Source organism: Hemitrygon akajei, chromosome 10 (genome assembly GCF_048418815.1).
Source record: "Hemitrygon akajei chromosome 10, sHemAka1.3, whole genome shotgun sequence".
Taxonomy (NCBI): domain Eukaryota; kingdom Metazoa; phylum Chordata; class Chondrichthyes; order Myliobatiformes; family Dasyatidae; genus Hemitrygon; species Hemitrygon akajei.
In genome coordinates, this window is record NC_133133.1 from 173,683,878 (window position 1) to 173,709,638 (window position 25,761).

Genomic DNA, 25,761 nt, shown 5'->3' on the forward strand with positions numbered 1-25,761 from the left:
CTTTAAGAACAGCTACTTCCTTTGAACTGTTTGGTTCTTGAACCAACCAGTATGACCATAACCTCTACAGTTTAAAATTCAGAGTTCAAAGTAAAACTTATTATCAGACCACATACAACCCTGAGACCTGAGATTCCTTTCATGACAATCAACCCTTTGACCACTTCAATGTTCAAAGTAATTCATTATCAAAGTACATATATAGCACCATATACAGTCCTGAGATTTGATTTCTTGTTGTCATACTCAGTAAATGCAGGAAACAGAACAAAACCAATGAAAGATGACACACAACAGGACAGACAACCAACGTGCAAAAGACAACAAGCTGCGCAATTAATAAAGAAAAAAATAAACAAGTAATAAATATCAAGAATGTGAGATGAAGAGCCCTTGAAAGTGAATCCATAGGTTGTGGGAACTGATCGGTGATGGGGTGGGTGTAGTTGAGTGAAGTTATCCCCCCTGGTTCGACAGCCTGACGGCTGAGGGGTAATAACTGTTCCTGAATCTGGTGGTGTGAGTCCCGAGGCTGCTGTATCTCCTTCCTGATGCCAGCAGTGAGGAGGGAGCATGGCCTGGATGGTGGGGTCCCTGATGACTGACAATAAACTTGAATTTTTTCCAGTGCTGTGACGCTGAACTGAGGTCATATGTTTTGGAGACGTTGGTAGCCATGACAATAGCCTTGTAAGAGATCTTCAATCTTCCACTGCTGCAGTCAGGAATCACCTGTTTGAAAAGGGCATCAATCATAGCAGTGCCCAAGAAGAGCAGGGTGTGCTGTCTCAACAACTGTAGCCCAGTAGGACTCACATCTACTGTGATAAAGTGCTTTGACTGGTTGGTCATGGCTAGAATTAACCCCTGCTCAGCCTTCTGGATCAGCTTCTTCACCCCCACCATCAGATTTCTGAATGGTCCATCAACACCATCTCACTATTTTAATCTCTTTTTGCACTACTTATTTTTAAAATATTTCTTGTTGTAACTTCTTTTATTTCAAAGGTTCAAAGGTTTATTTTATTATCAAAGTATACAACTCTGATATTGTTCAGTTCTCTGGGTATGTCTTGTTCTTTTTTGCTGTCACAAAACAACGTCCTCCAAGGAAGTAGAGGTGCTGCTGTGCTTTCTTTGTAAGAACACTTACGTGGTGGCCCAGGACAGGTCCTCTGAAATAATAACACCAAGGAATTTAAACTTACTGACCCTCTCCACCTCTGATCCTTCGCTGAGGACTGGCTCATGTGCCTCTGGTTCCTCTTCCTGAAGTCAACAACTGGCTCCTTGGTCTTGCTGACACTGAGTGAGAGGTTGTTGTTGTGGCTCCACTCAGCCAGATTTTCAATCTCCCTCCTATTTGCTGATTCGTCACCACCTTTGCTTTGGCCAATGAGAATGGCGTCAGCAGCAAACTTAAACATGGTGTTGGAGCTGTGTTTAGCCTCACAGTCATAAGTATAAAGTGAGGAGAGCAGGGGGCGAAACACACAGTCTTGTGGTGTACCTGTGCTGATGGAGATTGTGGAGGAGATGTTGCCAATCCAAACTGACTGGGACCTAAAAATAAGGAAATCGAGGATCCATTTGCATGAGGATGTGTTGAGAACTAGATCTTGAAGCTCATTGATTAGTTTTGAGGAAATGATAGTACTGAATGCCAAGCTTGTTGGTAAATAACAGCCCGATACATGCTGTGCAGCTGTTGAGAGGGTTGAGCAAAGAGCCATTGAAATGGCATCTGCTGTGGACCTGCTGTGCCAAAAGACAAATTAGATCAGATCGAAGTCACTTCTCAGGCAGGAGCTACTATATTTCATCACCAACCTCTCAAAGTACTTCATCACAGTGGATGTAAATGCCACTGGATGATAGCCATTGAGCAAATTACCACGTTTGTAGGCACCGGTATAATTGAAGCGTCAAACTGCCAAAGCGAGGGGTGAAGGATGGTGGTGAAAACTTCAGTCAGTTGATCAGCACAGGTCTTCAGTCTTCAGCCAGATACTCCATCCCTCCTGAAGGGTGCTCTCACGTCAGCATCAGAGACTGAAATCACAGGGTCAGCAGGTGCAAGGGAAGTTTGTGAAGGTTCATGTTTTGACGGTCAAAAAGAGCAGAGGCATTGAGCTCATTTGAAAGCAAAGCCCTCTTGTTACCCATGTTGCTTGATTTCACTTCGTAAGAGGTAATAGCATCATTTTGGTATGTTGGAAATTGCAGAAAGTGGTATAGCAGCTAAACTAACGGTATACCACCTTTCTCATTATTCACTGGCTAATGATTAGCACAGTACCCATGTGATGTAATTGTTTTAATTATGTAGCCTATTAACTACCTCATTTCGACCTAAGGAATTTTCTTTATCGTATCTATATAAGTAAGGGATATTTCAGAGGTGCCACCTTGGCTTTTTGGCTTTTATGTTCCTTCGACCTACACCAGATAGCGTCATTCCCAGCTATTTATTTAGTTTCCTTAGTATGCTATTACTATGTTTGCTTGTGATGCTGTTACCTGACGCCCCGTCCGTGACATCATCCACCTGACACTCTGTGCCTGTGACGCCTTCTACCTGACATTCTGTGCCTGTGACGCCGTCTACCTAACGCTCTGTCCCTGTGACGCCGTCTACCTGACGTTCTGTCCCTGTGACGCCGTCTACCTGACGTTCTGTCCCTGTGACGCCGTCTACCTAACGCTCTGTCCCTGTGACGCCGTCTACCTGACGTTCTGTCCCTGTGACGCCGTCTACCTGACGCTCTGTGTCCATGATGCCGTCTACCTGACGCCGTGTCTGTGACGCCGTCTACCTGACGCCCTGTGCCTGTGACGCCGTCTACCTGACGCTCTGTGTCCGTGATGCCGTCTACCTGACGCCGTGTCCGTGACGCCGTCTACCTGACGCTCTGTGTCCGTGATGCCGTCTACCTGACGCTCTGTGTCCGTGATGCCGTCTACCTGACGCCGTGTCCGTGACGCCGTCTACCTGACGCCCTGTGCCTGTGATGCCGTCTAACTGACGCTCTGTGCCTGTGACGCCGTCTACCTGACGCTCTGTGTCCATGACGCTGTTTATCTGAAGCCCTGTGCCTGTGATGTATTGTTTTACAGCACCCGTACACACACACAGACTTGTACAGTTTGACTCTAATGCACTGGGTCAGGACTAACCTGGAAATTTGCCACGATGCACATCCCAAGACTACCCAGCAAACCAAGTACAAGTGCAGCATGATTCCAGCAGGGCGAAATGATGGGATTTTCCTCATTCAGTGTTTGCAGCATCTTGTATTGAACATACATGGTGAATGCACCTGTAACAGAATACATAGGATGTCAAACAGTGGCTTCATCTGACAAGTTAAAAAAATTTCTGTGGAATGGCTTATTCCAAAAGAACATAGAACATAGAACGTAGAATAGTACAGCACATTACAGGCCTTTCAGCCCACAATATTGTGCTGACCCTCAAACCCTGCCTCCCACAAATCCCCCCCCTTAAATTCCTCCATATACCTGTCGAGTAGTCTCTTAAACTTCACTAGTGTGTCTGCCTCCACCACTGACTCAGGCAGTGCATTCCACGCACCAACCACTCTCTGAGTAAAAAACCTTTCTTTAATATCCCCCTTGAGCTTCCTACGCCTTACCTTAAAGCCATGTCCTCTTGTACTGAGCAGTGGTGCCCTGGGGAAGAGGCGCTGGCTGTCCACTCTATCTATTCCTCTTAATATCTTGTACACCTCTATCATGTCTCCTCTCATCCTTCTTCTCTCCAAAGAGTAAAGCCCGAGCTCCCTTAATCTCTGATCATAATCCATACTCTCTAAACCAGGCAGCATCCTGGTAAATCTCCTCTGTACCCTTTCCAATGCTTCCACATCCTTCCTACAGAGAGGCGACCAGAACTGGACACAGTACTCCAAGTGTGGCCTAACTAGAGTTTTATAAAGCTGCATCATTACATCGTGTCTCTTAAACTCTATTCCTCGACTTATGAAAACTAACACCCCATAAGCTTTCTTAACTACCCTAAACTACTTAACTACTGTGAGGCAACTTTCAGGGATCTGTGGACATAAAAAAACTTTTTCAGTAACAACTGTGATCTTTGAGTTCTCTATGCAGATGGGAGAAAGTTATATAAAAAGTTATATAAAAACACCAGAACTCTGCTTTTCAAATGGTTATTTAGACCATTAAAAGTGTTGGGCAGGAACAATGGAAGCCAGGTGGTGAGAATCAGAGTGAGAGAGAGCGAGTGGGACAAGAGAGAGATCAGAGAGGAGGGAGGAGGGAAGAGAGGAGGGAGGGGGGAAGAGAGGAGGGAGGGGGGAAGAGAGGAGGGAGGGGGGAAGAGAGGAGGGAGGGGGGGAAGAGAGGAGGGAGGGGGAAGAGAGGAGGGAGGGGGAAGAGAGGGGGAAAGAGAGGAGGGGAGAGAGGAGGAAAGAGAGAGGAGGGGTTGAAGAGAGGGGTGGAAGAGAGTAGGGGTGTGAAAGTGGAGTGAAGAGGGGGGAAGAGAAGGTGTAAGAGGGGTTGTGGGAAGAGAGGGGGTAGTAGGAAGAGAGGGGTTGTGGGAAGAGAGGTGACAGAGAGAGAGGTGGGACAAGGGAAAAAGAAAAAGGGAGAGAGAGGTGGGAAGAGAGAGAGAGAGACAGAGAGGGGAAGGGGAGGGAGAGAAAGGGAGAGAGAGAGGTGAGATGAGTAGAGGGAGAGAGGGAGGGGGAAAATATGAATGTGAACAGCGCAGAGGAACATCTGGTACAGGGACCGGGTTCCATCCTGACTGTCTGTACCATCTCCCTCTGATGGGGTGGTGTGTGTACCCTCTCCCCGTGATGGGGTGGTGTGTGTACCGTCTCCCTCTGACGGGGTGGTGTGTGTACCCTCTCCCCGTGACGGGGTGGTGTGTGTACCCTCTCCCCGTGAAGGGGTGGTGTGTGTACCCTCTCCCCCTGACGGGGTGGTGAGTGTACCCTCTCCCCCTGACGGGGTGGTGTGTGTACCCTCTCCCCCTGACGGGGTGGTGTGTGTTCCCTCTCCCCGTGACGGGGTGGTGTGTGTACCCTCTCCCTCTGACGGGGTGGTGAGTGTACCCTCTCCCCGTGACGGGGTGGTGTGTGTACCCTCTCCCCCTGACGGGGTGGTGAGTGTACCCTCTCCCTCTGATGGGGTGGTGTGTGTACCCTCTCCCTCTGACGGGGTGGTGTCTGTACCGTCTCCCCCTGACGGGGTGGTGTGTGTACCCTCTCCCCCTGACGGGGTGGTGAGTGTACCCTCTCCCTCTGATGGGGTGGTGTGTGTACCCTCTCCCTCTGACGGGGTGGTGTGTGTAACCTCTCCCCGTGACGGGGTGGTGTGTGTAACCTCTCCCCGTGACGGGGTGGTGTGTGTTCCCTCTCCCCGTGACGGGGTGGTGTGTGTACCCTCTCCCCGTGACGGGGTGGTGTGTGTACCCTCTCACTCTGACGGGGTGGTGTGTGTACCCTCTCCCTCTGACGGGGTGGTGTGTGTACCGTCTCCCCCTGACGGGGTGGTGAGTGTACCCTCTCGCCGTGACGGGGTGGTGTGTGTACCCTCTCCCCGTGACGGGGTGGGTGTGTACCCTCTCCCCGTGAAGGGGTGGTGTGTGTACCTTCTCCCCGTGAAAGGGTGGTGTGTGTACCCTCTCCCCGTGACGGGGTGGTGTGTGTTCCCTCTCCCTCTGACGGGGTGGTGTGTGTAACCTCTCCCCGTGACGGGGTGGTGTGTGTAACCTCTCCCCGTGACGGGGTGGTGTGTGTTCCCTCTCCCCGTGACGGGGTGGTGTGTGTACCCTCTCCCTCTGACGGGGTGGTGTGTGTAACCTCTCCCCGTGACGGGGGTGGTGTGTGTACCCTCTCCCCGTGACGGGGTGGTGTGTGTACCCTCTCCCTCTGACGGGGTGGTGTCTGTACCCTCTCCCTCTGACGGGGTGGTGAGTGTACCCTCTCCCTCTGATGGGGTGGTGTGTGTAACCTCTCCCCGTGACGGGGTGGTGTGTGTACCCTCTCCCTCTGACGGGGTGGTGTGTGTAACCTCTCCCCGTGAAGGGGTGGTGTGTGTACCCTCTCCCCGTGACGGGGTGGTGTGTGTTCCCTCTCCCCCTGACGGGGTGGTGTGTGTACCCTCTCCCCGTGAAGGGGTGGTGTGTGTACCCTCTCCCCCTGACGGGGTGGTGTGTGTAACCTCTCCCTCTGACGGGGGTGGTGTGTGTACCCTCTCCCCGTGACGGGGTGGTGTGTGTACCCTCTCCCCGTGACGGGGTGGTGTGTGTACCCTCTCCCCCTGACGGGGTGGTGTGTGTACCCTCTCCCCGTGAAGGGGTGGTGTGTGTACCCTCTCCCCCTGACGGGGTGGTGTGTGTACCTTCTCCCCGTGAAAGGGTGGTGTGTGTACCCTCTCCCCGTGACGGGGTGGTGTGTGTACCCTCTCCCTCTGACGGGGTGGTGTGTGTAACCTCTCCCTCTGACGGGGGTGGTGTGTGTAACCTCTCCCCGTGACGGGGTGGTGTGTGTACCCTCTCCCTCTGACGGGGTGGTGTGTGTAACCTCTCCCTCTGACGGGGGTGGTGTGTGTAACCTCTCCCTCTGACGGGGTGGTGTGTGTACCCTCTCCCCGTGACGGGGTGGGTGTGTACCCTCTCCCCGTGAAGGGGTGGTGTGTGTACCTTCTCCCCGTGAAGGGGTGGTGTGTGTACCCTCTCCCCGTGACGGGGTGGTGTGTGTACCCTCTCCCCGTGACGGGGTGGTGTGTGTACCATCTCCCCGTGACGGGGTGGTGTGTGTACCCTCTCCCCGTGACGGGGTGGTGTGTGTACCCTCTCCCCGTGACGGGGTGGTGTGTGTACCGTCTCCCCGTGACGGGGTGGTGTGTGTACCCTCTCCCCGTGACGGGGTGGTGTGTGTTCCCTCTCCCCGTGACGGGGTGGTGTGTGTACCGTCTCCCCGTGACGGGGTGGTGTCTGTACCGTCTCCCTGTGACAGTGGGATTCTCCTCCGTACTCTTCCCACGTTGCAGAGGTTGAGTGGGTGGTGGGAGGGGTCAGGGTCTGGTTTTGCTGCAGTTTCTGTTGTTCCACCGAACATCGTGGACATGTTATGTTGGTGCTGGAATGAGTGCGGCACGCGGCCCACCCCCAGCACATTCTCAGACTGTGGGGGTTGTTAATACAAAGACAGATTTCACTCTCTGCTGTCACGTACATGTGATCAATACGTACAGACAGGAACCTGTCGCGTGTTGTAATGGGAGAGAATGAGGCGAGCATAGTAACCATCTCTTTAGCCGACAATGTGTCTGCCCAACTAGGCTAAATCTGCTGAAAATCCATACTCTGCCGAGAAAGGTAAGGGGTATCTTACAGGTCGTTAAAAATTACCCTGGGTTGGAAAGAATTATCAAGTAGAAACCATTTCCTCTGGGATTTTGGTCAAGACTCTGATAATTAGCTGAACACACTCCTGTACGTTTCGCAATGGCGAAATGTTTCTTCATGCAGGAAGTTACCCACTGGAATAGCAATGGTGTCTCATTTCATTAGAATATTAAAAAATAACAAAGACAAGTTTGGGATTATGTGGGGTCTAACTGGAGAATTCAGCCTGCAGCCATGATATGTTCGTTTGTTTTTTTCTCTCTCTCTCTCTCCCCCACTTTTTTTCCTTTCTCCCTTGTCCCACCTCTCTCTCTCTTTGGACATAAAATTCTGTAATTCTACAATATAGGGTCATAAAGGAACACAGCATGGACACCAGGCCCTTCGGCCCAACTCGTCCATGCTGACCAACATGGCCTTGTATTCTAACGCTTTTCCCTGCATTTGGCACAATTGAGCTCACCTTTAACACAGCATCTATAATCTTTGTAACCTGAGATTGCTAATTCAGATATAACCAGGACTCCCGGTTCCTTTTGCCTTAAACTATCCACATCTTTAGCAAAATACCACTTTCTCTTCTCATCCGAAGTTCTGTAGTCTGCAGCCATTTGAAACTTGGGTCCATTACCTCATGTGAGCAGCACAGGTGCATCTGCAGCGACAGTAAAGCAGAACACCTCTTCTCTTCGTGAACCAGTTCAGAACGCTGTCTGCAATTGTCTGCAGCATTCTTTTTTATGGCAGCACACACAAAATGCTGGAGGAACTCAGCAGGTCAGGCAGCACCTATGGGACACATTTCCAGTCCTGATGAAGGGTCTCGGCCCGAAATGTTCTCCGTTCCAGAGATGCTGCCTGGCCTGCTGAGTTCCTCCAGCATTTTGTGTGTGTTGCTCTGGATTTCCAGCATCTGCAGGTTTTCTCGTGTTTGTGATTATTTTTAATGTTTCTTTGTTTTGTGACTGCCTGTAAGGAGACGAACCTCAAGGCTGATAATAAATGTACTTTTGAACTTTGTTTCAATGGGACAAACCAAAGCTCTGTCAAGTTCCACGCACATGCAGCTTCAAGACACCCCCCCCGCCCACGGTTCCAGAGTCACACCCACTACCCCGGTAGTGACCTACACGAGGCAGGGGAGGGGCTTGTGTGTGATGTCGCATGGCTGTTGCCCATGCCTACACGAACAACCCCCTGCGCCGCTGGGCGTCAGCCCTCTCCGCTCTGGTGGGTCGGCAGACATCGACCCATGGCGGCGGTTGAGGGGGCTGCTGGGTTACCATGGAGATATCTGTGGTCCTGCTGCCCCAGAGCCGCATCACCCCTCCCTGGGCTGGGCCATAGGGTCGTCATGGATGAAGGTGGGCAGTCCTTGAGAGACTGGACCCTAATCTGGACAACATTGTGTTTCTATGGAGTACATGGGACCTTAAACGTGAGATAGTGAGGAATATCACCTGGGCTTTATAGAATCTTGGAGCAATACAGCACAGATGGAGGCTGTCCAGCCCAACCAGTCCATGTCAATTACATTGTCCCAGTTTCCTGCATTCAACCCATATCCAGCCCAGACCCTCCATGGAACTAGAATTGATAATACATACTGAGGTAGAGTGAAAAGCTGCTCTTGCAAACTGTCCATACAGATCAGATCACTACACAGTGCACTGAGGCCGAGCAAGGTGAAACAACAACAGAATGTAGAGTAAGGTGTATCAGCTTCAGAGAAAGTGCAGCACAACTAGACAGCAAGATGCAAGATCATAACGAGTAGGTTGTGAGGTCAAGAGTCCATCTTACAATAGGGATACGTTTGATTGTGGGGCACAACAGCGTGGTGTTCAGCACAATACTTCACAGTGAAGTTCAATCCCCACCACTGTCCATACGTTCTCCCCCTGACCGTGTGGGTTTCCTCCGGGCGCTCTGCTTTCCTCCCACGTTTCAAAGATATATGGGTTGGTAGGTTAATGGGTCAGTGTCTATCGTCCCGTGATCAGGCTAAGATTAATTCCGGGGTCACTGGGTGGTGTGGCTCGAAGGACAGGAAGCGCCTATTCCACACTGTATCTCAGTGAATAAATAACAGCAGTGTAGAAGCTGTCTGTGAACCAGTGAAATTCCCTGCTGACATAAAGCTGACAGTGTAACAGTGCAATGAGAAACACAACATCGAGCACGAGGAACATGGAATGGTGTAAGGTGCAGCAGTGCAGAAAGAAATACTATAGTGACAATTACAAAACAGAATCAGGTTTATTGTCACCAATATATCTTGTGGAATTTGTTAAACACGAGGGATTCTGCAGATGCTGGAAATCCAGAGTAACCCAAGCAAAATGCTGGAGGAACTCGGCAGGTCAGGCAGCATCTATGGAAATGAATAAACAGTCGAGGTTTCCAGCCAAGACAACTTCCCCAGGATTGGAAAAACTATTATAAAGCAGAAGATGCCAGAATTAGAATGTTGAGGGGGGGAAGGGAAGGAGGATAGCTCAAAGGTGATAGGTGAAGCCAGGTGGGTGGAAAAGGTGACTGGAGAAGAAGGAATCTGATAGGAGAGGAGTGTGGATCATGGGAGAAAGGGAAGGAGGAGGGACACCAGGAGGAGGTGATAGACAGGTGAGGAGAAGAGTGAGGAATAGAAGAAGGAAGGGGGAGGGGAAAATTACTGGAGGGAGATGTCGATGTTCACGCCATCTTGCTGGAGGCTACCTGAAGTTTGTTGCTTTGCAGCAGCAGGACAGTGCCGAGTTAGAATTAAGAGTTCAAGAACATTGTCGAACCACTGGAAAGGGGATGTGAAAGAGGAGATTGGTTCAGAAGTCAGCAGTGGGGAAGAAGCTGCTCCTGAATCTAGTTGTACGAGCTTTCAAACTCCTCCATCTTCTGACTGAACATAAAAGAGAGAGAAGGGAGCGGCCAGGGTAGCAGACATCCTTCACAGACTTCCCGCCTACCCAAAGCAGCGTGGCGCGAGCAGAAACTGCAAGGAAGGAAGAATCCAGAAGGAAGCCATAAAGAGGACAGCCAAGATGAAGGAGAACCTGCAGAAAATTTCCAATCCATCCCACATCTTCTGTAAAAGAATGAGAGGTTTCTGTGCTTACCTAGAAAGGCGGAGATATTTACCATTAATCCGAACACACAACTCTCTGGAGGGTTTGCCCCGGTATCACTACAAAGAAATACAGTGAGAAAAAAAGATGAAAAACATGGAAAGGACATCACAGTAGCTAAATAAATTCCTCCTCATCCTGGACATGATCTGATTATGATCTCGACATTGACCCTTCCCACCAGAATTCACCCAAAAGTATGCAAATGCTCATTCCATTGTGGCCAAAACCTTGGATGTAAATCGCAGTGAGACCATGCTGTTTATCCTAGATTCAGATTACCACTTGTGCATCAAAACATACAGTGAAATGCGCCATTTGCGTTAATGACCAACAAAGTCTGAGGATGTACTGGGGACAGACTGTAAGTGTCACTACGCATTCTGGCACCAACGATGCTCAGCAGAACAACACTGAACACAACAAGCAACAAAACAAGGTAGTGGGGTGGTTAGTGCGATGCTTTTACAGATCAGAGTGTCAGAGGTTGGAATTTAATTAAGGAGTTTTATGTTCATCCTGTGACTGTGTGGATTTCCTCTGGATGTTCCAGTTTTTCTCACAGTCCAAAGACATAGCAGTTAGCAGGTTAATTGGTCGTTGTAAATTTTCCTGTGGTTAGGCTAGTGTTAAATCAGTGAGTTATAGGACCATATGGCTCATTGGGCTGGAAGGGCCTGTTCCGAGCAGAACCTCAAAATAAAATAAATAAAGCCCCTTTCTTCCCTCCCACCCACCCACACGCACATACAGTCCTCCAACTCCGGGGCAGGCCCCCGGCCTCCAACTCCGGGGCAGGGCCCCCGGCCTCCAACTCCGGGGCAGGGCCCCCGGCCTCCAACTCCGGGGCAGGACCCCCGGCCTCCAGCGCTTTGACCAATGGCCAATCAGACATCAGAAGTTGGAGAGGAGGGGACTTCAAACAGGTCCATTGCCCGAGGATAAAGGGCAGGAGCAGTTTGTGGCAACATAATAAGTGCTTTGATCAGCGTCCAATCGGTGTTTGGGATTGATTAATAAGAGAAAATTAAAGGAAAGCAGCAGCCATCGTCAGAGTGAATGGTCTTAAGGCTCTAGCTTCTCGAGGCTTCACCCAGCAAAGGAAAAAAAGGCCCGTTTTTTCCTTCTCTTCTTTATATTTGCTCAGCTGGGACAGTAGAGATGACAGGCAGGATAGTGCAATGCTTCTCTTGCATTTGGGTTCTTCTCTTCTCTTGCGGGGTTTGGGAAGGCAGGGAGATCTCCAGTGATGCTGATGACTACAACTACAAGAAGTGCATCCAGCTGCAGCTTCTAACAATCTACGTTAAGGATTTGGAGCTGGAACTGGATGAACTCTGGATCATTCGGGAAGCTGAAGGGGTGATAGATAGGACATACAGCAGTTATACAAGGTGCAGGACACAGGAGACTGGGTTATAGTCAGGAAGGGGAAAGGGGTTAAGTAGCCAGTGCAGAATGCCTTTGTGGCCATCCCTCTCAACAATAGGTGCATCACTTTGGACAGTCGGTGGGGGGGGGGAGGGTTGACCTAACAGAGGAAAGTCACAGGTCTGTGGCACTGTCTGCCTCTATGACTCAGAAGGGAAGGAGAAGAAGAGGCATGGTATGGTGATAAGGGATTCATTAGGTAGGGAACAGACAGGAGGTTCTGTAGGAGTGAATGAAATACCCGGATGGTACGTTGCCTCCCGGGTGCCAAGGTCTGGGATATTTTGGATCGAGTCCTCAGCATTCCTAAGTAAGAGGGTGAACAGCCAGTAGTTGTGGTCTATGTCGGTACCTATGACATGGATATGACCAGTGAAGAGGTTCTGCATCGGGAGTTCAGGGAGTTGGGTGCTGAGTTAAAGGGCGGGACCCCCAGGGTTGTGATCTCAGAATTGCTTCCTGTGCCATGTGCTAGTGAAGACAGAATGAGGAAGATTACACAATTTAATACGTGGCTAAGGAGTTGGTGTAGGTGGGAAGGCATAAGATTTTTGGATCATTGGGCTCTCTTCCAGGTAAGATGGGACCTGTACAGAAGGGAAGGTTTGCACCTGAACTAGAGGGGGAATAATGTCAGCGGGAAGATTTTTTAATGCTGCACGTTGAGGTTTAAACTAGAGCTGCAGGCGGATGGAAACCAGAGTGCCGGGACAGTTAGTGGAGAGGTTGTGGAGGCAGATGTTGGTGAGACCTCAGACAAAGTTAAGAATCAAAAGGTTGAGCATGGTGCGACAAAATCGAAAAAGGAGGAATTCCGAACTGAAGGTGTTGTTTCTGACTGTGCGCAGTATACAGAATAAGGTAGATGAACTTGCAGCACAGTTGCAGATTGGCAGGTATGATGTTGTAGGCAACACTGAACCATGGCTGTAAAATTGTAGCTGGGAGCTTAATGCCCAAGGAGACACATTGTATTGAAAGGATAGGCAAGAAGGCAGAGGGGGTGGCATTGCTCTTGGTAAAAAATGAAATCAAATCTTTAGAAAGAAGTGACATGGGGTCTGAAGGTGTTGAATCATTGTGGTTAGAGCCAAGGAACTGCAAGGGTAAAAAGACACTAATGAAGTCCTATAGAGACACCCAAACAGTAGTAAGGATGTGGTTTACAAATTACAACGGGAAACAGAAAATGCATACCAATGCTACAATAGCCATGGGGGATTTCAATATGCAGGCAGATTGGGAAAATCAGGTTGGTGCTGGATTCCAGATGGGGAATTTCTAGTGCGCCTACAAGCTGGGTTTTTTAGAGCAGATCATGGTCGAGCCTACTAGAGGATCAGCTATTCTGGATTGACAGTTGAGCAATAAACCAGAATTGATTAGAGAGCTCAAGGTAAAAAAAACCCTGAGGGGAAAGTGATCATAATATGATTAAATTCACCCTGAAATCTGAGAAGGAGAAGCTGAAGTCAGATGTATCAATATTACAGAGGAGTAAAGGGGATTACAGAGAGGAGTTAGTCAGAAATGATTGGAAAAGAACACTGGCAGGGATGATGGCAGAGCAGCAATGGCTGGGATTTCTGGAAGCAATTTGGAAAGCTCAGCATATATACATCTCAAAGAAGAAGAAGTATCGTAAAGGAAAGATGACACAACTGTGGCTAACAAGGGAAGTCAAAGCCAAACAGAAAGCATATAATAGAGCAAAAATTAATGGGAAGTCAGTGGATTGCGAAACTTTTTAAAAAACAGCAGGAAGCAACTAAGAAGGTAAAGATGGAATATGAAAGTAACTGAGCCAATAATATTAAAGAGGACACCAAAAACTTTTTCAGATACAGAAAGTGTAAAATAGAGGCAAGTATGAATATCGGACCACTGGAAAATGATGCTGGAAAGGTAGTGAATGGAGAAACACTGTGGAAGACCCTAGCAGTGCAGTGGGAGTTCCAGGTGTCAGGGGTCATGAACTGGGTGAAGTTACCATTACTAGATGGAAAGTTCTTGGGAAACCAAAAGATCTGAAGGTAGATAGGTCACCCGGACCAGATAGTGTACACCTCAGGGTCCTGAAAGAGGGGGTTGAAGGGATTGTGGAGGCATTAGTAATGATCTGTCAAGGATCACTAGATTCTGGAACGGTGCTGGAACACCGGAAGATTGCAAATATCACTCCACTCTTCAAGAAGGGAGAAAGGCAGAAGCAAACAATAGGCCAGTTAGTCTGACTCAGTGGTTGGGAAGGTGTTGGAGTCGATTGTTAAGGATGAGGTCTCAGGGTACTTGGAGGCACATGATAAAATAGGCCATAGTCAGCATGGTTTCCTCAAGGGAAAATTTTCCCTGACAAATCTCACAAATAGGGAAAGCATTGGGTCACAAATAGAGAAAACTTGGAGACAGTGTGAGAGGGAGGACAGGCAGGTGATCGAGAAGGGACACATTCACACTGATGGTTTGAGATGTGTCTATTTTAATGCAACAAGTATTGTGAACAAGGCGGATGAGCTTAGAGCGTGGATCAGTACTTGGAGATATGATGTGGTGGCCATTACAAAGACTTGGATGGCTCAGGGGCAGGAATGGTTACTTTGAGTGCCAGGCTTTAGATGTTTCAGAAAGGACAGAGAGGGAGGCAAAAGAGGTGGGGACATGGCACTATTGATCAGAGACAGTGTCACGGCTACAGAAAAGGTGGAAGTCATGGCGGGATTGTCTATGGAGTCTCTGTGGGTGGAAGTTAGGAACAGGAAGGGGTCAAAAGCTCTACTGGGTATTTTTATAGACCACCCAATAGTAACAAGGACATGGTTGGAGAGTCTAAGACCAGAGGAAAGAGCCTCTGATTAGAGGGGCGTCCTTTTAGAATGGAAATGAGGAAGAATTTCTTTAGCCAGAATGTGGTGAATTCTTTGCCACAGACACTATGGAAGCCAGGACTTCATGTACATTTAGTTTCTTTTTTGGTCAGGACATGAAGGGATACGGGCTGAAGGCAGGAGATTGGGGCTGAGAGGTAAATTGGATCAGCCATGATTAAACGGCAGAGCAGATGTGATGGCCCAAATGGCCTAATTCTACTCCTGTATCTTATGGTCTTAACTCCAGTACAGGCCTCCATCCTCGAACTCAGGACCGGCATCCAGCCTCTGACTCCAGGACAGACCTTCAGGCCTCCAGGCCTCCCGTTTCCAGGCTTCGGCCATTTGGACTTCAACTTTCATTCTTCCGATCGACCTTCAGGCTTCAGTCTTGGATATCGACCCCCGGACCATCTGACGAAAAGACCCTGAAATCCAGGCTCAAACTTCAGGAATGCTGACTCATTGGCCCTTGTACTTCCCGAGACCCACTGACATGGGACAGCCATAGATATCCATAGATATCCTTTGTCACCCATCAGCATCGCTGATCATTGAACGTGAAGCGGAGGCCTATATTCTGATAAAAGATCATCAACCTGAAGTATTAACTCTCTCTATAGCTGCTGTTCATCCTAATGAGTATAGTAGGTTCTGGTTAATTGGGATACATTGGAACCAGTACATTTTGGCCAAATGAAGCAGCTTTTAGCTTAAGTTTCATTGGAATAGTTAACAATGTTTAAAAATACAAGCTACCAGTTAACTGAGAAACAAAATATGTATTTAGGTGAAATGCAGAACAAATTAGAACTCTATAAATCCTATTACAGTACTATAAAACTGTGTATTCCTTCCTAATAGTTATTGCCAGAAGAGTTCATCCAGTGTACGAAACCATGTTCTTTTGATTGACTGTAAATGAACAAAATCAGTGCAGATCCCTGGTGCAGATAATGGGCTGCCTTCACACAATGCTTTTGATGACTGCATCTTCCAAATCTTCATTTACATTGTAACATTGAAGATGATCGTCAAAACCTTCAAATGTTGCCGTAATTCCTAAATTGTTGAAGTAGTGAAATCATCTCATTTTTACCTCTGGCCATTTCTGGCATCTCCAAGCCTAGTCATTTGAAACCGCAGTAAGCAAAACAGTTCTGAATTGTCTTACTGCTTATTTCTCACCAACTATCAGCAGCAAAAATCATTGGTTTCTGAACACAAATAATTAAGACTGACAGCATTTAAAAACTGCTTGCTCTAGGCATGGTGTACTATCTAACAGCCACACAAATGCATGTATCTGACACTAGTTAGAAACTGTATGGCAAGAGTCTCCTGTCCCAATTAAACTGCATAGTGTCTTAAATAAATGAAAGGAATCCTGGCTTTCTTCTCGAATACTTTCTATCTTTAAGAGTTGTTTGAAAGAAGTGGCTACCCTGATTAATCAATGGCCCAGTTAACCAGAATCCACTGTATTTCCAGCAATGTTTAATTTTATACAATTAAGTTGTATTTTATTAAATACTATGTTGGCACTGGAATGTGTGGCAGCACTTGCAGGCTGCCACAGGCTAGGCTTGTATCCACCGGAGTTCAGAAAAGTAAGAGGGGATTTCCCCAAAGTTTGTAAAATCCCAAGTGTTGAAGTAAAGAGGACTACAGCGCAGAAAGAGGCCCTTCAGCCCATCTACAGCTGATATTCTGCCTAGTCCAATCGACCCGCACCTGGACCATAGCCCTCGCATCCACACACTTACCCAACCTTCTCTTATATATTACAATCAAACTCACATTCACCACTTCCACTGGCAGCTCGTTACACACTCACACCATCCTCTGAGTCAAGAATTTCCCCATCATGTTCCCCTTAAACTTTTCACCCTTCACCCTTAACCCATGAGCTCCAGTTCTCATCTCACCCAAACCGAGTGCAAAAAGCCTGCTTGCATTTCCCCATTCTATACCCCTCATAATGTTGTATACCTCTATCTAATCTCCCCTCATTCTCGCAGTTACAGCAAATTTCAAAGTGCATTTATTATCAAATATGTAAACACTGCACAACCTTGTGATTCATCTCCCGACAGGCAGCCATGAAACAAAGAAACACAAAAAGCCAAGAAACTGATGATCATCAACCACCCAATGTGCTGAGAAAGAATAAACAAGCCGAAGCAAACAGCATTCTGAGCTGAAGTCCACAGAGAGACCGTCCCCTAGCACAGAGCTGAGCCGTGAGCTGTACTGACTTGTCCCTCACTTCGTGCCCCGACACCCTGACCTTTCCAATTCGGCCCGTTGCTCAAATCATCGTCCACACATCAGGTTCAGTCGCTCCAACACGCTCCGGGGCCTGGACCCCACTCCCTCGATTCTGCCTGTACTCAACCTTTCCAATTCGGCCCGGTGCTTAAATCATCGTCCACACATCAGGTTCACTCACTCCAACACGCTCCGGGGCCTGGACCCCACTCCCTCGATTCTGCCTGTACCCAACCTTTCCAATTCGGCCCGGTGCTTAAATCATCGTCCACACATCAGGTTCAGTCGCTCCAACACGCTCCGGGGCCTGGACCCCACTCCCTCGATTCTGCCTGTACCCAACCTTTCCAATTCGGCCCGGTGCTTAAATCATCGTCCACACATCAGGTTCACTCACTCCAACACGCTCTGGGGCCTGGACCCCACTCCCTCGATTCTGCCTGTACCCAACCTTTCCAATTCGGCCCGGTGCTTAGATCTATCAAACCTTGGGTCTTCCTTGCTCTCAGCAACAGGTCGTCTCGCCTCGCCTCCCTTCCACCACATCAAATTGCTTCCAAGTCCAAAGGGAAGTTACACACTACTGTTTGCGATGATAGTTTGCCAGAAAAAGTACAGTTCACCAAGTATTTAGTTGCTTTCCTTGTTTTGATAGCCACCAGCTTGAAATCACTGAGGTTCACCAGTACCATCATAACCTTATCTTAAACTGGATAAGGAGATGTGGTTTTCTCTTAGAACTAGGACAGTACAGCATGGGAACAGGCCTTACAGCCCACAAGCTAATGCTGAACTATTTAAGCTGACAACACCTATCAATCCCTTCTGCCTGGACATGGTCGTATTCCTCCTTTCCCTGCACATTTATGTGCTTCTGAAATGCCTCTCTCGTATCTGCCTCCACCACCACTCCTGGTATTCCAGACACCTATCACAAATTTCCCCAACCCTTATCTTAAATGCATGACCTCTGGTATTAGATCTTTCAACCTTTGGGAAAGAACCTAGAACTGGAAGATGCAGATACAATATATTGTGGAATTCATTGCCACAGACGGTTGTAGAGGACAAGTCATTGGGTTATAACCATATAACAATTACAGCACGGAAACAGGCCATCTCGGCCCTTCTAGTCCGTGCCAAACGCTTACTCTCACCTAGTCTCACCTACCTGCACTCAGCCCATAACCCTCCATTCCTTTCCTGTCCATATACCTATCCAATTTTTTTTTTAAATGACAATATCGAACCTGCCTCTACCACTTCTACCGGAAGCTCGTTCCACACAGCTACCACTCTCTGAGTAAAGACGTTCTCCCTCGTGTTACCCCTAAACTTTTGCCCCCAAACTCTTAACTCATATGCTCTTGTTTGAATCTCCCCTACTCTCAATGGAAAAAGCCGATCCATGTGAACTCTGTCTATCCCCCTCATAATTTTAAATACCTCTATCAAGTCCCCCCTCAACCTTCTACGCTCCAAGGAATAAAGACCTAACATTCAACCTTTCTCTGTAACTTAGGTGCTGAAACCCACGTAACGTTCTAGTAAATCTTCTCTGTACTCTCTCTATTTTGTTGACATCTTTCCTATAATTCGGTGACCAGAACTGTACACAATACTCCAAATTTGGCCTCATCAATGCCTTGTACAATTTTAACATTACATCCCAACTCCTGAACTCAATTCTCTGATTTATTTATTTATTCGTTTGTTTGTTTATTTATTTAGAGGTGCCATGTGGATCCATACTGCCCAGCAACCTACTGATTTAACCCTAGCCTAATTGCAGGACAATTTACAATGACCAATTAACCCACTAACCAATATGTCTTTGGACAGTGAAAGGAGACCAGAGCACCCGGAGGAAACCCAGGCGATTGACAGGGAGAATGTACAAACGTTCTTACAGAGGATGCTGGAAGTAGCCTCTGAACTCTGACACCCCGAGCTGTAATAGCCACCGTGGCATCCCAGAGAGCGAGAACACAGTGCAACACTATCACAAATTACACGGCGGAGTATCCTGCATCAGGGGATATGGCAGCCAAGGTACAATGGGATGCTCTCACCCTAGAACCTCAGCCCACCTGACCACTGATGATCCCCTGCCAGGTAAGTTTAAGGCGGAGATAGATAGGTTCTAATTAGCCAGAGTGTCAGAGGTTATGGGGAGAAGGTAGGAGAAGGGGGTTGAGAGGAATGATAATTAGCCATGATGGAATGGTGAAGCAGTCTCAATAGGCTGAATCCATAAGACATAGATCTTGTGTTGTATGTCATTTATAATGCAGAGAGCCAATGACTGAAGGTCAGAAGCGTGGAGCTGTGACTGTGTGTGCGGGTGGGAATGAGGGAAAGGGACTTGTTTTGCTCCTGATATTTTGCTTTGTTATTTTTGCTCATTGTTATGTTGGCTACATGGTGTTCAGCTGAATATTGTGGCCCCGCTCTGTTGGCACCAGAATGCGACACTGCCAAGCTTCCCCCGGCAGATCCTTGGTTGTTGGTTGTTAATGCAAATGATATGTTTCACTGTAAATTCTGATGTACCTGTGACAAATAAATCTGAATCTAATCAAATTAAATTTTTCTCCAAGGATTGTGATGCTTTGGAACTTTCCTTCCCCACAGGACAATGTGTTTCTGAATATTTATGTAGAACAAGAGTACAGCATAGAACAGGCCCTTCAGCCCAAAATTTAGTGCCAATATTTTAACCTACTCCAAGATCAATCTAACCCTTCCCTCCCACATAGCTCTCCATTTTTGTATCATCCATGTGCCTAATTAAGAGTTCCTTTAATATCCTTAATGTATCTGCCTCTACCACCACCCCTGGAAGGACATTCCACGCACCCACCACTCTCTGTGTAAAAAACTTAACTTTGAATTCCCCCCGTACTTTCCTCTAATCATCTTAAAATTATGGCCTTTCATATTGCTGGGGAAAAGTCTCTGACTGTCCACTTAGTCTAAGACTCTTATCATCTTGTACCATGAGATATAGGAGCAGAATTAGGCCATTCAGCCCATCAAGTCTTCTCCATCACGTCTGACTTATTACCCCTCTCAACCCCATTCCCTTGCCTTCTTCCTGTAGCCTTTGATGCCCTGACTAATCAAAAACCTAACAACCTCCGCTTCAAATATACCCAATGACTTGGCCTCCACAGCCATCTGTGGCAATGAATTCCACAAATTCCTATGGCTAAAGAAATTCCTCCTTATCTCCATTCTAAATGGATGCCCCTCTATTCTAAGGCTGTGCCCCCTGGTTCAAGACTCACCCACTTTAGGAAACATCCCCTTCAGGGGAGAAAAAACCAGAGGACATGGGTTAAGGGTGAAGAGAGAAAAGTTTAAAGGAAACATTAGGGGGGGGCTTCTTCACACGGAGAGTGGTGGGAGTGTGGAATGAGCTGCCAGATGAAGTTGTAAATGCGGGCTCACTTTTAACATTTAAGAAAAACTTGGACAGGTATATGGATGAGAGGGGTTTGGAGGGATATGGCCCAGGTACAGGTCAGTGGGACCAGGCAGAAAAATGGTTCGGCACAGCCAAAAAGGGCCAAAAAGCCTGTTTCTGGCTGTAATGCTCTATGGTTATATAACCACTCTATCTATGGCTTTCAATATTCTATAAGTTTCAATGAGATTCCCTCCCATTCTTCTAAACTCTGGCGATTACACTCAGAACCATCAATGTTTTCTATAAGTTAACCCTTTCATTCCAAGAATCATTCTCGTAAACCTACTGTGGACCCTCTCCAATGCCAGCACATCTTTTCTTAGAGGCCCAAAACTGCTCACAATACTCCAAATGCTGTCAGATCAACACCACCTAAAGCCTCAGATTTACATCCTTGATTTTATATTCTATTTTTCTCAAAATGAATGCTAATATTGCACACGTCTTCCTTACCCCTGACTCAGCCTGCAAGTTAATCTTTAGGGAATCCTACACAAGGACTTCCAAGTCCCATTTAGAAAACAGTCTACACCTTTAATCCTTCTCCCGAAGTGCACGACCATACAGTTCCCTACACTATATTCCATCTGTCTCTTCTCTGCCCACTCTCTCAATCTATCTAAGTCCTTCTACAGACCCCCTGCTCCTTAAGTACTACCTGCCCCTTCACCTATCTTCGTATCATCTATTGACTTGGCCACAAAGCCATTAATTCCTTTCATCCAGATCATTCACATGTAATGTGGAAAGAAACGGTCCCAACACTGACCAGCAAAAAGGCTCCCTTTATTCTTACTCTTCCCCCCCGCCACCCCGCCAGTTCCCTGCCAGGCAGCCAATCCTCTATCCATGCTGGTATCGTCCCTGTAATCCCATGGACTCATGTGTGGCATCTTGTCGAAGGTCTTCTGAAAATCCAAGTAAACAACATCTACTGACTCTCCTTTGTCTATCCTGTCTGTTACAGGTATTTCCTCAAAGAAATATGCCCTCTGAGACCATGAAAAAAGATACTTTTTGTAGTAACATTATTCTAGAGGTTGCCAGATTCTGAATGAGTCATAGGGTCTTACAGTACAGTAAGAGGCCTTCCAGCCAAATTCAGCCACATTCAATGTGCCAAGCATACTTGTCTTGGGTGTGGCATAATGCTCTAAACATCTTTAAGATGTACTAATAGATAGATAGATAGATAGATACTTTATTCATCCCCATGGGGAAATTCAACTTTTTTTTCCAATGTCCCATACACTTGTTGTAGCAAAACTAATTACATACAATACTTAACTCAGTAAAAAATATGATATGCATCTAAATCACTATCTCAAAAAGCATTAATAATAGCTTTTAAAAAGTTCTTAAGTCCTGGCGGTAGAATTGTAGAGCCTAATGGCATTGGGGAGTATTGACCTCTTCATCCTGTCTGAGGAGCATTGCATCGATAGTAACCTGTCGCTGAAACTGCTTCTCTGTCTCTGGATGGTGCTATGTAGAGGATGTTCAGAGTTATCCATAATTGACCGTAGCCTACTCAGCGCCCTTCGCTCAGCTACCGATGTTAAACTCTCCAGTACTTTGCCCACGACAGAGCCCGCCTTCCTTACCAGCTTATTAAGACGTGAGGCGTCCCTCTTCTTAATGCTTCCTCCCCAACACGCCACCACAAAGAAGAGGGCGCTCTCCACAACTGACCTATAATGGCGAGGCAGTAGTGGGTGTTGGGATTAAAGTCAGATCAGCTGCAGAGGATGAGATCTGAGAGGGTAGATATCCTCCTCCTCCTCCTAACCCAGCAGTTCGTAATTTCCTCTGACCCATCCCTACTGATACAGGTCATGACTCAAACTTGTTATGACTTTATTCCACTTCCCAAAACAGTATCTCATTTAAGCATCTGGTAACGAAGGGTAGGATATCACCAAATTGTAAGATTGAAACTTACTCAGAATAAAAGCTTGGTCAGATTGAATCTTCCATCGCGGATAAAGCCCTCCCTACTTCTTAGCGCATCTGCCAGGAGTGCTAGTGCAGCAAAGCAGCACCTACCCTCAAGGACCCTCACCATCCAGACCATGTTCTCTTCTCGCTGCTGCCATCAGAAAAGAGGTACAGGAGCCTTTGGTCCTACACCACCAGGTTCAAGAACAGTTATTACCCCTCAACCACCAGGTTCTTGAACCAGTGTGAATGACTTCACTCATCCCAACACAGAACTGATTCCACAACCTACAAACTCACTTTCAATGACTTGCCAACTTATGTTCTCAGTATTAATTTTTCTTTCTTTTGTAGTTCCACAATTTATTGCTTTTCAATACGGGCTATTTGTCCGTCTTCGTTATGTGTAGTTTTTCATTGATTCTATTGTGTTTCTTTGTATTTACTGTGAATGCTGACAGGAAAACAAACCTCAGTGTTGTACATGGTGACAAATATGTACTTCGATACTAAATCAACTTTGTATTTTTGAACTTTGAAAAAAAAATCTACTCAGTGGCCACTTTATCAGGTACACCTGTACACCTGCTCATTAATGCAAATATCTAATTGGCCAATCATGTGGCAGCACTCAATGCATAAAAACATGCAGACATGGTCAAGAGGTTCAGTTGATGTTCAGACCAATCATCAGAGTGGGGAAAAAGTGACTTTGATCATGGAATGATAGCTGGTGCCAGATGGGGAGGTTTGAGTATCTCAGAATATGCTAATCTCCTGCAATTTTCACACACAACGGTCTCTAGAGTTTACAGAGGATGGTGTGAAAAACAAAAAAAAACTCCTTCTCTCTCACTCTCTCCCTATCCTCACCCATAACAAATGATGCTGTTTGACCCGCTGATTTCTTCAGATGTACCGTGGAGAGCAATCTGACTGGTTGCATCACCATCTGGTATGGGAGCTCCGATGTTGAGGATCAGAAAAAGCTGCAGAGGATTGTAAACTTGACCAGCTTTTACATCAGTACTAGCATCCCCAGCATCAAAGGCACCTTCAAAAGATGCTGCTTCAAGAACGACTGCTTCTTTTATGCTGTATATCAATGATTTAGGTGATGGAATGGATGCCAAGTTTGCAGGATACAAAGATTGGTGTGGGGGACGAATAGTGTTGAGGAAAAAGATAGGCTGCAGAAGGACTTAAAGAGGTTAGGAGAATGGGCAAAAATGTGGTAAATGAAATACAATGTTGGAAAATACATGGCCATGCACTTTGGTAGTAGAAATAAATGTGCAGACTATTTTCTAAATGGGGAGAAAATCCAAAAATCTGAGATGCAAAGGGACTTGAGAGTCCTTGTGCAATACACACTAAAGGTTAACTTGAAGATAGAGTCAGTGGTGAGGAAGGCAAATGCCATGCTAACATTCATTTCAAGAGGTCTAGAATACAAGAGCAGGGATGTGATGCTGAGGCTTTATAAGGCCCTGGTGAGGCCTCACCTTGAGTATCGTTAACAGTTTTGGGCCCCTCATCTAAGAAAAGGTGTGCTGGCACTGGAGAGGGTCCAGAGGACGTTCACAAGGATGTTTCCAGGAATGAAAGGGTTATCATACGAGGAACTTTTGATGGCTTTGGGTCTGTACTCGCTAGAATTTAGAAGGATGAGGTGGGATCTCATTGAAACCTTTCGAATGTTGAAAGGCCTAGACAGAGTAGATGTGGAAAGGATGTAGAAACTCCCATGGTGGGGGAGTTTAGGACAAGAGGATAGAGGGCGTCCATTTAAAACAGAGGCATGGAGAAATTTCTTTAGCCAGAGGGTGATGAATTGTGGAATCTGTTACCACAAGCAGTTGTGGAGGTCAGATCATTGGGTGTATTTAAGGCAGAGCTTGATAGGTTCTTCATTGGTCACGGCATCAAAGGTTACAGGGAGAAGGCTGGGGTGTAGGGCTTAGGAGGAGAAAAAATGATCAGCCATGATTGAATGGCAAAGCAGACTCGATGGACCAAATGGCCTAATTCTGCTCCTATATCTCATGGTCTTATGGTCTATAATAGGCCAGTGAGTCTTAAAATGGGAGCAATCAAGAAATAATAGGGCAGTGAGCATTAAAATGATGGGAGATTAATTATGGGGGGAAAGTTCTTAGGAATAGGATATTCACGTCTGGAAGAGCGTGAATTTATTACGGATAGCCAGTATTGTTTTATGCAGGGGAGGTCATATCTTAAAAATTTAACTGAGTTTATTGAGGAGGTGTCAAAGTGGATGAGGGTAAGGCAGTGGCTGGACTTTAGCAAAGGCTTTGACAAAGTCCCTCATGGTAGGCTGGTCCAGACAATTAAGATGCATGGGATCAATGGGGAGTTGGTAGATTGGATTCAAAATTGGCTTGGACATAGAAGTCAGAGTGTGATGTTGGAATGGTGCTATTCTGACCAGGGGCCTGTGATCAGTGGTGTTCCACAGGGGTCAGTACTGGGGCTCCTGTTGTTATATATACATGGTTAATTGTGGATTCATAACCGTTTTTGAGTCCAATGACTCTGGAGTAGATGCTATGCACTGTCAGGGAGGAAGCTATGTAGCTTTCACCAGACAGTGACTTTCCCCAAGCAGCAAGATTGCTCAATACGTGATCAACCACTAACCCACCCTCCACATCCCCAACCACCACTACTTCATCATTTCCTGTTCATCACCTTATGTACAGACACTCCTGTGCCTGTATATAAGCTATCTTGTGTATTCATATATATTGTGCACTTTATCTTATTATTTTTTTTTGTGCAGCGTCGGATCCAGAGTAACAATTATTTCGTTCTCCTTCACACCTGAGTAGAGGAAATGACATTAAGCAACCTTGAGTCTTGCAGACAACTCAAAGATTGGTGGTGTTGTGAATAGTTGGAGGGTTGTTGTTGGATACAGCAGGATAGAGACCAGTTAGAAATCTGGATGGAGGAATGGCAGATGGAGTTTCATCCACACAATGTCAGGTGCTGTTCTTGGGAGGTCTAGTGTAAGAGGAAGTGTACAGTAAATGGCAGGACCCTTTGTGTATAGGCTGACAGAGCCATTCCTGATACAAGTCTAGTGCCCCCTGAATTTAGATAAGGTTTTAAAGGTGTATGGCTAACATGCTTTTTGGTGAGGATGTTGGTATAAACGATGCCAAGACAATAGATAGATAGATAGATACTTTATTCATCCCCATGGGGAAATTCAACAATTCACCATTGTATAAA

At 46.8% G+C, this 25,761-nt stretch overlaps 1 protein-coding gene and 1 pseudogene across 3 annotated transcripts in view; both read right to left on the reverse strand.

Annotated features, from left to right (window-relative positions):
• The window catches only part of dram1 (DNA-damage regulated autophagy modulator 1), a 56,596-nt gene that overhangs the window by 28,364 nt on the left and 2,471 nt on the right, over positions 1–25,761 (reverse strand). For all 3 annotated transcript variants that reach the window (XM_073059753.1, XM_073059752.1, XM_073059754.1), the window contains exons 2-3: positions 10,516–10,583; positions 3,178–3,320 (exon numbers count right to left, since the gene is read on the reverse strand). In XM_073059753.1, the coding sequence (XP_072915854.1) occupies positions 3,178–3,320; positions 10,516–10,583 (211 nt within the window). The remainder of the gene's footprint in view (positions 1–3,177; positions 3,321–10,515; positions 10,584–25,761) is intronic.
• On the reverse strand, positions 19,065–19,216 carry LOC140735056 (U1 spliceosomal RNA; annotated as a pseudogene).